At 39.9% G+C, this 11,939-nt stretch overlaps 1 protein-coding gene across 1 annotated transcript; it reads left to right on the top strand.

Moving 5' to 3' along the window:
* Positions 1-513: 513 nt before the first annotated feature.
* ZNF330 (zinc finger protein 330) lies at positions 514-9,755 on the top strand. The gene is made up of 9 exons (XM_005427764.1): positions 514-639; positions 899-918; positions 1,044-1,114; positions 2,627-2,706; positions 3,978-4,104; positions 4,839-4,943; positions 7,447-7,493; positions 8,586-8,703; positions 9,039-9,755. Exons 1-9 carry the CDS (start codon positions 520-522, stop codon positions 9,314-9,316), a joined length of 966 nt encoding a protein of 321 aa, XP_005427821.1. The 5' UTR covers positions 514-519; the 3' UTR covers positions 9,317-9,755.
* The last annotated feature ends 2,184 nt before the right edge of the window (positions 9,756-11,939 follow it).

The raw sequence follows: 11,939 nt of genomic DNA on the forward strand, positions 1-11,939 counted from the left end.
AATTTTAGTATCTGGTCAGGACAATATATTTCTGTGTTCAGGAAAGTTAGGATTCTTTGGTTTATAAGACCTTTTGAATGAAGATACCAATTTTTCTTCCAAGTTGAAGCTGCTAGAATTGACTGCCTGTTGATGCTGCAACTGTCCTTACAGATGCTTACTAAACAGGCAAGGTAAACCAAAACCAGAGGTCCATCATGAATAAACCTACAGATAGTAATGGTTTCATTTTTTTTAAGGCAAAACCCTTCAAAGAGAGTTAAACACAAAGTTCAGGCTAGCAAAGTTTTCTAGATCACAAGATTCTTTATGGTTCATCACATGGCTCTTCCTCGTGGATTGTCCCCCTTATTCTGCGTTTCAAAAGAAACTTTCAGACAAGGAAGTGAATGGAGATGAAGCACAGTTAATGCAGGAACTGTAAAATCCAGGTTTAGTGCTGGATGTGTCCATGTATTTACTTACCTAGTTTTATGTGCATTCAGCCCATACCTGTTTTTCCCCCCACAGAGAGTAAACATGCCTAAAAAGAAGACCGGTGCTCGTAAGAAAGCGGAGAACCGTCGGGAGCGTGAGAAGCAGATAAGGGCTTCACGAGCCAACATAGACTTGGCCAAACATCCTTGTAATGCCTCGATGGTAAAGTGACCTCAAGTATTCTGTATTAAAATACCTAATTTTGATTATGTAAACCCAGTGATAACACCTTGAATGCATTTAATGCCACTAGAATGTCATTCTTCCTGCTATCCTTCCTATTTAAGGTTACGTTTGCACCAGACAGAATATTGATTAAAAGGTTTGGATCCTAATTGTAACTCCCTGTGGAGGTCTGTAAATTTTATATATTTTTCCTAGAATGAAAATAATTAACCAGAGTTGTATTTTTTCTTTTTAGGAATGTGATAAGTGCCAAAGGTAAGAATTTTTATCCTTCTAAAACCAATAGTTTAGTATTTGTTTCAGACATTTTACACGTATTTTTAATGCTTTCTTTTAAAGCTTAATACTTTATTTTTGTTTTTTCATCTCCATGTGCCTAGACGACAGAAGAATCGAGCTTTTTGTTACTTCTGTAATTCTGTTCAGAAATTGCCCATTTGTGCACAATGTGGTGAGTAGAAGTAATGAATGAAAACAAGCTGTCCTCAGTCCGGTTTCTGATGTTAAACTCTCAGTGTCTGTGTTACAGTGGCTTTATCTTAAAGTACCTCTGTGATGTGGAGCAGGTTCTTTTGAATCTGCTGTGAATATCCACCTTGGGAATTGATCTTCTTTGATCAGTATATATGCCTCTAACCCCCAGAGGCTTGCAAGCCTGGATCATGGCTTGTCTTCTTTGGAAACAATTGTCTCACTTCCTTTTAGGTTTGAGAAATCTGACTGTTTCCATAGATTGACCATGTGGAGCATTGTTTCATAACAGCAGTAAAACTAAAAAAGCTCTGACTGCTAGCAAGGCACCAATAAATACTGCTTTTTTTAGGGATTATATAATATCTGATCAATATCAATTAAAGCATCAATATATTATTCACCTTGCATGGGGTTGTAATGTAATATGCAGCTCTTGTTATTTATGTGGGCTTGAGGGCTGATGCTTTGAAATTAGAAGAGAAGGACTCCTAGTGACAGAACTGCTCTGAATCAGGCTAAAACGCCCTTTGTTTTTAAACAGGTGCTTGCTTGCAGGAGATGTTGATATTCATTTAATACTGAGGTGAATGTTCTACTGTTTCAACACATCACTGCAGATGTTCAATTTGTCATTAAGCAATTTGGCTTGTTTTGGAGTTTGACTCTCAGAGCTGTTAATGTGCAGTTTTCAGTGCCTTTGTTGTGACCTGCAGATACTGAGCATTTCTGGGAGCATTTCTGTTAAATGTGCAGTGGCAGTGTGTCACCCTTCATGAGTCTCCTTTCTGTCACCATGCAGTGAAGTACTAACAACGTGCTCTCTGTTTTATGTTCATATCTGTGTGTTGCATTTATCTTAATCTGGAGGAAAAACATTACTATCAGCAACCATAATACTATATTGAGACCCATGGTTTTCCAAATGAAGACCATTAGAGCTGTTTGATGATGCTTAGTCAAGCACTGGGGACTCTAAAACAACAGCATCTTTGTTAGAGGAGCCCGTGAGGGATGGGAGCAAGGTAGCTCTGTTCCAGTGCTCCACACCCAGTAATGTCCCCACCACCTCTCACTGCCCAGCTCAGCTGCTTTTATGGTGGGTCAGAAGTAGCAGTGGTTTTAAACATAAGGTTTCATTGCTGGTCTTTGACTTTAGTTTTGTTCTTTGTTTTGACATTTGACATTTTTTGCCAGTGCTTCAAAACACAGAGCAAGACCAATACATTGTCTTATTATCTCAGTACAGGGGCAAGAGATTTGACTGAAAACAGACAATAATAATTAATTTAACCTAATGGAGGTGTGAAGGTGGATTGCAGAATGCAGCAAGAATGCAAACACCTTTGCTTGCATTATTTTTACCTAGATTTACAGTTAAGCACAGGCATTTAGTTGAAGTACTGTTCTTACATAAACATGCACTCTATTTTTTTTAAATTTTATTTTTACATAGTTTTCTTATGGTTGCTTGCCTTTTTATTTTAAACAGGAAAAACCAAATGCATGATGAAGTCTTCTGACTGTGTTATAAAACATGCTGGTGTGTACAGTACTGGACTAGCTATGGTGGTATGTATACAAAATTCCAGCCCTCTTTGCACTATGAGAATATTCTGGGCAAATCTTCTGGAAAAATGATAAAACAGATTTATGGGATGATAGCATGTACCATGCCAAATTTGGTTTTGTCCTTGCTTTTCTGTAACAAACTGATTTTTCCCTTATACTGAAACCCCCAAAGTTTTAAGTTTTAGATTCAGCTCCTGCAAACACCAGCACATGTCCTGGATGCTAATGGATCTGTGTTGGTGGCAGGCCCTAAGCACATGCATGCACCACAGACAATTCCCAGCCTTCATTAAAATGTAGGATTATTCTGCAGAAACCTGCAGACTTTTGTTGCTGTTGTTTTAGTACTGCAGAGATTGTCAGTAACACAGACAGGAATCTGTTCCACTAGAGGGGAATTTTAATGAACAAACCCCCTCTTTTGGGCTCTTAATTAATCATAGCTTCGGGCCTTTGAAGTTTTGTTCTTAGAAGGACATGTTAGTTTCTGGAAAGCAAGGTGTGACTGTCACAGCCTCTGGATTAAATGATCTAAATCTCTGTCCTGTTGCTGCCTGCAGCTGGCCATCAGCTGTTCTCAGTAACACAGCCAGCCTTAACGTGCATTCACTGATGCAGGAGTGAACACATCAACACTTAAATTTGGATTCATCATTGTTTTCTTAGCTTTGTGTGCATGTAATGCACATAGTAATTAGTTACCTGTGGGCTGAGAGGGCTTCTTAAATGCTACAGTTAAAGATAGCTGAAGCGGAGATCTTACAATTTAATCAAAATAAAAGTTAAAGAGTCTAACTTACTTCTAATGGCTTATTTGTTCTTTGCTCTCTACAGAGCTTGTGCTCTAATATAGTAGAGTTTAAAATCCAAGTGAGTGATTTCAGCTTTAAGAGTCTAAAGGCATTTTTCAGGTATTTGAAATTTCATTTTTGCCAGAACATTGTTATCGTTTATGGATCCCAGGTTTCAACTGGAGGACACAATTTTCCATGTGCGAAGTGTGTGATAAGAAATGTAAAAACCAGGATTGAGATAGGTAACCAAATTATTTTGCATCATACGTAATCCTGCAGAAATCAATAACAAACAAGCATGAACTGTGGTGGAGCAGCTTGGTCAGAACACTCGGAAAACTGGTTTGGTTCGATACTCTCACTCAGCCAAAGTGAGCCCATGGAGAGAATGGATACTAGGATATGTTGAGGATTATGGGATAAGTCTCTCTGTTGGTATTGCAGAAGTCCTGAGATGATATCTTGCTGTGATTGCAGGGTGCAATCTGTGATTTCTGTGAAGCCTGGGTGTGTCACGGGAGGAAGTGTCTCAGCACCCACGCGTGTATGTGCCCTCTGGCAGATGCAGAATGCGTTGAGTGTGAAAGAAGTGTCTGGGACCATGGTAGGTTGCTCACATTTAAAAATACGAACATATAAATTACACTTCTTTCCTTGCATTGCTTAAGTGAGTGCACCTATATTCTTAACATAGCCTTTTTGGTCTTCATTAAATTAGTCCTTGCAGTATGTTTGTTCAAAGCAAGGATTCTCCCTGTTTTAAAAATAGTCATTTTACAGTGGGGAAAGTAAATTACCTGCTCAAGAACATACAGTGCTCAATTCAGGGATGATTATGTAATCTAAATTATAATGGTTTTATCAGCTTAATTATTCACATAATTAAGCACTGCATCAAATTGCCAACACAGTTTTCTGCCATTGTTACTCCATTCTTCTGCACTAGCACGGGTATTTGGATTCCCAGTTGCTTAGGAAACCATACTGATCTCCTTTTCTGAATCTTTTAAAGTGTTTATTTCAAGTGTGTATCAGAGCTGAGCAGAGAAGACTGGATGAGAGTGTGATCTGATTTAAAGAAAAATAGTTAATGCTACAGTCAAAATGAAGAAAAATACTAGAAGTAATGCTTGCTTTATAGTTATACTGTCTTATATTGTAGGATAGGAGGTATTTTTCGGTGTAAAAATGGATAGCAGTGTCTAATTTAGGACCTTGAAGCATTTGTCACAGAAGGGAGAACTGGTCTTCAGTCAAAACTACTGCCTAAATTGTTTGCAGAGCAGGACTTGATGCCTCTGTCCATTGTTGATTCTTTTGCCTTGATAAATCTTTCAGGAGGCAGAATATTCGCCTGCTCTTTTTGCCATGATTTTCTCTGTGAAGATGATCAGTTTGAACATCAAGCCAGCTGCCAAGTTCTGGAAGCAGAGACATTTAAATGTAAGTTAGTTATTCATAATCCCTTTCACCACAGCAAAGCAGACTCTCTACTTGTTTCCTCTGTGCTCCAGAATACTCTCCATCACCTTTCCCAAGTAGATTTTGCCACCCCTGGAGGGAAGGGCCTGTTTTCTATGTACTGGCTTTTGGTATCCAGTTTTCCAGACTACAACTTTTTTCTCTTTCATGGCCCTTCCTCCATGCCAGAGCATACCTGGCAGTTGTTTTCCTGCCAGGCTCTTACAGGCCTCCCAAGGGAAGCTGCCTTTGCAGGAGCCAGCATTCTCCAAAGTTGGAGTGCTGGCAGTAGCAGGACTGCAGCAAAACAACTGGAACTGCTGATGCTGCTTTTTCACTGCACCAACCTCTGCAGGCAGAAGGAGCTGTCTTCCACTCGTCTGACCCAGGGATGAACTAGTTCTAGATCCCTGTTCCTCCTGGAAGACAGCTGCCCTAAACAATGCCACCTATCTTAGCCTGGCTAAACCTTCCCAGGTTGCTGTGAAAGGCCTGAGTCCTGGTGAAAGGTTAGCAGTTGCTCAAGTCCTGAGGAAGGCTGTGACTCAGCAGTCATCATCTGACTCAGTGAGACAGGGTGAGCACAGAAGGAAGTGACAAAAATAGTCCCAGAGCATGATTTCAGTGTTCATTTCCTCACTTACCAGTGGACTGTGGACACGTGTCAGTAGTGTATCAATTGCTGATACGTGTTCACTCTTTCTGAGTAAAGAACAGGTAGCTGAACATTTTATGTCCTTTTGAAATTTGATTAATTGTGTGGACAAAACTGCTGTTTGTAAGAGGACATGATGGCCATGCCTGACATTGCTCACCCATTACTCATCTCTGGCTGAAACAGGGTATCTTCAAGAGAAGATAAAAAAAAGAACAACAATAAAACAAAACAAGCCAAGACTATGCATATTTGAAATAACTAAATTTTTCTAGCAGCATTTCTTGCCTACCCACCATTAAATAGGATTTGATTTATCACAAGACAAGCATTTGTTTGTCCTTCCCAAAACTTGTATGCATGTATCTTGACTATTGCAACATTTTCAGTTCTTATTGTAGAAATTGCAGGTGCTCTTTATCATAATGCTGTTTTCCTTTGAACTGGCTAATCTCTTGTCCTAATTGATTTCTCCTGGTCCAGAATATTTGTGATTTCAGTGTTTTAATCAGTGTCTTTAGACATCTCTTATCTTCTTTTCATCTTCCATACTTTTGTTCCTAGCCAGCTATTTTTTAAGCCTTGCTTAGCTTCTCTTGATGTATTCTGCCGGAATTCCCTAGATGTATTCTGCCAGAATACATTTTCTTCCTGCAGAGCAATATTGAGGCAGCAACAGCTGTTCCATAGGAATGTTTCTTCAGTGATTGTTGGAAGCTCTCAATTCACAGATGTGGTATCACACCCTAAATAGAGAGAGAATTTTTGGAGGGTTTTCACTGTGTTTTGTGGCACAGAGCAGACTTCGTAGAGACAAGATTTTTGTCAGTGAGGTAACAAGATTATAAAACTTGTATTTTTACAGAAGACATGAACTGCAAATGTGGTCATGTGATTGTAGTGTAAATCCATTTTAGCTGTGAAAATGGTGCTGTTACTTTCCATCACTATCTGAGAGAGGTTTTTAAAGTGCAGGTACTCAAAAAACAATGAATATATTCAGCATCAGCATTTCCAGTTCCATCTTTAAACATGCCGTAGCTCTAAATCCCATGTCTGTCCTGCTCATGTGAACTCATCATATTTATTACTTCAGATTGAAAAACTGCTGTCATAGGGGTTAGACAAGGAGGAAAGGAATGAGTACTTGCACAGAAACTGGAATGTACGTGTTACTGCTTCTTGAGGAGTAACTATTCACCAAACTTCGTGTTGCTGCCAATTCCTGAGTGTTTGCCTTTACTGTACTCCCTCTAGTGGAATAATAAAAACAATTTGAAGCTCAAGACAAGTTAAATTTTGGCCACTGATTCTGCTCCTTACAGCTTGTGTGCCAGCTCCAGTTCTTTAACACATAGATTCTCTTATGAAGTTTTGTGCAGTCAAGTACATTTCCAGAGGATATGACAGAAAATACAGAATGTAACAACTTTTCTAGGTTTGGAAGTTGGCAAGCTTAAAGTGTTCTTACATCTCTAGCATTCCTTCATCTGAATGCTGTGAGAAAAGGAAAAGCAAGATGAGACCTTAACACTAAATTGGTTCTGAAACCTCAGGTTTTAAAAGTTTAGAAGCTCAAGAAATAGTTAACCGCTTCTCCCTTCTTGAAATTTCATTTTTTGTGTCAAAGTGAGGTTTAGAGTTAAGAAAATCTAGTAAAATGGTACTGTGGGGTAAAATGACTGATTCACATTGCCAGAGTACAGTGGTGTCAGGGAATTAGAAATAAATGCCTCAATTATGGTATTGCATGCTTTTACAAGGTTTTAAAAACATGACAGGTCTGTAGTTTCCTAGTACTGAATTTGTCATACTGCTTTTCTCCAACAGGTGTCTCCTGTAACAGGCTGGGGCAGCATTCCTGCCTGCGTTGCAAGGTAAAGAGTAAAGACATTTGTGAGGAGCTGATTTTAGGCTTATTCTCCTTGGCCTCCAAGGCTGGTATCAGGCCTTGCCACATCTTCCTCTCTATGATTAAGAGGAAGTTCATACTTTTGTATTAGTTCCTGTAGCCTGGGGTCAAACCTGTGGGGGACAAAAGGTCTTATACCTGTGCTTGCCTGTGAGCCACAAGACAGAGTGAGGTGATCTTCAAAGAGCCCAGCTCTCTTTGTTTAAGTTGGGCCTGCAATGTGTTGGGGCTTTAAAAAACAACCAAGACAACAAAATAAATCCTTGGTCGTGAACAGAATCCAAGGCTTTGGAACATGCTTTGATCCAGTGTGGAACTGCAACGATTAGAAAAGTTGTTCTTTTAAACAGTCAAGTGATTATCTGACTAGAAATCACTGCATCCAAAGGAATAATCTCCACAGCTAATCCAGTTTTCCATATGAACAGGCTGATTTGTTTGCATTGGGCTTACGTTTTTACACACTCAGAAGTAATTTTGTATCAAAAGTTCCACCTGCTGCATCATCAGCATTGTCCAGATTTCTCCAGGTGCTGGTTCATTGCCTGCTCTTACTCTTCTTACCTTCCATATGTTTTCCCTGCATCTCCCATGGCATCGGTGGCCTGTTCCAAATAGTTCCTTTTTCCAGGTATTTTCACTGCACCCTGGTGCTCAGCATGTGAACTTCCCATCTCTAATTTTTTCCTTCAGGCTCCTGCATAGTGTTGTTCTGGCATACATCTCATTATGTTTATTTAAGCTTGTCAACACAAACCCAAGTTTGCCAGGCTCCTTGTGGGCAGCACTGCAATGCAGCCCTGGATTATGTTACTGTCTCTGCATGTTTATTGGCACTTTTATTCAGCCTCTTCCCCATAAACCCTGGAACCACATTGAACACAGAGTGGTTCCTCTGTGCACAGACCCCATGTCCACTGCAAGAGAGACCTCATTAAATTTTAATCCTAGCCAGAAAACCCTGCTGCTGTTAGACACAGTTTTGCTTGCTTGTTGTTGAAGAATGTGCTTCTGTGATTAAAACCTTTGGCCTTTGTACTCTCCCTTCAACACACAGGCTTGTTTTTGTGACGATCATGTGCGAAGTAAGGTTTTCAAGCAGGAAAAAGGGAAAAAGCCTCCTTGCCCTAAATGTGGCCATGAAACTCAGCAGACAAAGGATCTGAGCATGTCAAGTAAGCCAGTTTCTCTAGCTGACAAGCCATACAAGTGCCATTAGTGATTAATTTCTACCTAGGAGCACTGACTTAACGTCTGGTTACGTTCAATTGTTTTGCACAGTTTTGCTTCATTTGTTTTGAGAAAAACTTTGTGTTTCCGAGTTCTGGAATTGACCAGTCTCATTCTTAACAATTAATTCATTCCAAGAAAATGAAAGCTTTTGTCTAGTTTGAGATTTTAGTTGTGGATAAATGAAAAATAATTGCCATTTAAACTACTCTTCAAGTAGTGAAAAAAAGAAATGAAATGTTAGATTAGTGGGAACATGATGATTTTTCTTTGCTTGCAGCACGTTCATTGAAATTTGGCCGACAGACTGGAGGAGAAGATGCAGATGGAGCTTCTGGTTATGATGCCTACTGGAAAAACCTTTCCTCCAGCAAGAGTGGGGAGGCAGGTGACCGTGAGGATGACTATGATGAGTATGAAGCAGAAGATGATGATGAAGATGACAATGATGAGCGAGGGAAGGATTCAGATTCTGAGGCCACGGATGTATTCAGCAATTTGAATTTAGGAAGGACCTATGCTAGTGGGTATGCACATTATGAGGAATCAGAAGATTAAGCTTAGTATGCTGGCTTTGGAAGGAGCCAAGCAACGCTTCACTGAGTTGTGTACATGCTAGTAGGGTAGCTCTGTCAGGTACTTATGTATCAGAGTTAGAGAGCAAAGAATGTGGCACTTCTGCAGTAACTCCAAAGGACATTTTTCCTGTAGATGAACTGATGTTAGGTTTGGGACTGGGGGAGAAAATCAAGGTATTTTTAGTCCCCTAAACAACAGAATGGTTTTGTCCTTGAGTTACTGAGTATAATGGTTCAATACCATTTCTCCTATCAACACAGGAATGTGGGAAAGCTGTAGCTGTTGCTTCCATTTGCCCATCAGAAACTAAGTTATTTTTTACAATAATTTTGTTAACTGATTTCATACATTATGCAGTGGTGGGTTGGTGACTGCATTTTTTTTGGTCTGCACAATAAAAGTCAACTGCATTATCTAATGACCTGTCATAATTATTGATCTCCCTTGAATAGCTGGAAAGCAGGTTGTGTACAAAGTATAACTTGACACTGAAATTACTTCCTTGTTTATGTCAGTATGGCAGATCAATGTAGTTCTTTGTATATTTGCACATCACCTTTTCAGTATTTTTATTATTAGATATTAATTGGTGGGGCTATATATAGTCACTATCAGAGCACCCCAGATAATCAAAACTTTTATGGAAGTAAAATGTTGGTATCCTTTCTGCCACAAAAATCTGTAAGGCATCTGAAAAGAAGACTGGTTTCTTCTGTATCTAGCCTTCAACTCTTTTCCTTGCATATGATAAAAAAAAAAATAGATAGGAAACAACACTGTACGTGAATTGAGAAGGTGAGAAAGCATGGGGGATTCAAAATGCTGGGTCCAAACACTATCCTGTGCAAGCCTGCCAGTACAAGGCAAACGATCGGCACTCTGAGCTGAGACGGTGACACCTGCAGAAGTGTTCGCAGTGTTCTGATTGGAAAGTGAACATGTTCGTTACCCATCTACAGATCTAAGTGATGGCATTTATTTTCCCTCTGTAAGGGAATGTTTTACAGCAGACTGATCATGATACAAGGGCAGCCAACCTAAAGTGTTGCTCCAGCTTTCTAAATGCCACGCCTTAATGCAAGAGAGCCCTTTTTGTTATCTGTCAAATACCTGAACTGATTATACCATTACCTCCTTTTGTGGTGTTTCTCTACTCTTTCTTAACAGCTAAAGGTCATGTTTTAGCAGAGCATACCCTGTTAAGCTCATTTTAATGATGTTAAGATTGCCAGATGAACATTTTGTAGCAAAACAGGATTGGAAAACCTGGTCTTGATACTTTCTTCCTAAATGCATCTCCTACCAAATGCATGAAAGACAAGAGCTGGGGCTCATCCAGGACAAAAGCAAACTGCCAGATAGTACAATTGGTTATGGCAGCTGAGGGAGAAACTCTATAGGAGAGAGGGGCACAACTGGTGAGTGCATGCCTTCAGAACTGGAGAGGAAATAAGTCAATGCACTGTGTGAAAGCCAAATCCCCTTCAAACATTGAAACATCCAACATTGTGTGCAAAGGCCTATCTTAAATGATGTACCTGAGAGATGTCTTGATTAGTCTTTGTCATAACCAAACTTGAAGTGATGGGAGCAGGACACCTGCCAGTTCAACACTGATTATTTATTTGTGAAATTGGCATGTGAGAGAGCTTCATGGGGTCCAAAAACTGCTCAGCTTCATGTGGTCCAAAAACTTCCACATTGAGTCCATCTGTGATTGGTCAATTCCAGCAACAATGCCAGGTTTTAAATCTTGGCTGATGTTTCAAATATACATCAGTAGCAAGTCCTATACAGAACTGAGGAAAATACATGTGCTTATCCATATATGTAAAATTATGGCTGCTTGTATGTAATTTATTAATATTACTTAGCCAAACAAAACCCCTCTTTAAGGTTCTTGGCTCTTGAATTAGATTTTCCCCTCTGAAATCTGCTGCTGTCACTGGCTGTGCCAAAGGCTGCTGACATAACAGAATTAATCATCATAATCAGGATAAGAATTATTCATTTTCTCATTGAAGTGCCCTTGCACTGATCCTTGCTAGATCAATACTCCAGAGCTAATGTGAGCTCCTGTGGCACACTGGAAGTGAGAGTCACAGCAGTGCCTGCAGCAGATGCTCAAGGTACCTGCTGTAATTTAGCAAGGTCACTTCTCAGTGGACATTCATTTGCTTTTCTTTTGTGCTGCTGTTCAGACCATTGAAAACGCCTGTGCTGTCAGCCTGTCTGGAAATTGGGATCAGGAATTAGCCCTGCAGTGCCTGGCCTTCCAGGGGTCAGAACAGGCAAGTTTAAGCTGCTTTAAAGTAATCTGGTGGATTCAGGCTGGAACAGACAAACATGTCAATCTGTGGCAACACAGGCCAGATAGGATGTGATGTGTTGTGTTTTCTCTGCTTATTCAGTACAGCTTAAAGCAGGTGCTCTGTTTGGGACAGGCTTGCTTTCAGAGAAAGTGCATAATTTTGGTTATCTTAAGGTAAATGGAAGGAACAGGATGGAACAGAACATGAACATGTATTCTGACTTCATTGAAAAGCAGGTCAGGTACAAAATCATATTGGCTCAGTTTTTCTTCACTGCTTACATTTCCTTT

The sequence above is a fragment of the Geospiza fortis genome, unplaced genomic scaffold (genome assembly GCF_000277835.1).
Source record: "Geospiza fortis unplaced genomic scaffold, GeoFor_1.0 scaffold35, whole genome shotgun sequence".
In the NCBI taxonomy this organism is placed as follows: Eukaryota; Metazoa; Chordata; class Aves; order Passeriformes; family Thraupidae; genus Geospiza; species Geospiza fortis.

Bases quoted from the DNA above. Each gene is read 5' to 3' on its own strand.
- ZNF330 (XM_005427764.1), top strand. From the start codon at position 520: ATGCCTAAAAAGAAGACCGGTGCTCGTAAGAAAGCGGAGAACCGTCGG. The intron at 1,115-2,626 runs GTGAGTAGAAGT...TATTTTAAACAG, and splicing joins GCCCATTTGTGCACAATGTG to GAAAAACCAAATGCATGATG. The intron at 8,704-9,038 runs GTAAGCCAGTTT...CTTTGCTTGCAG, and splicing joins AAAGGATCTGAGCATGTCAA to CACGTTCATTGAAATTTGGC.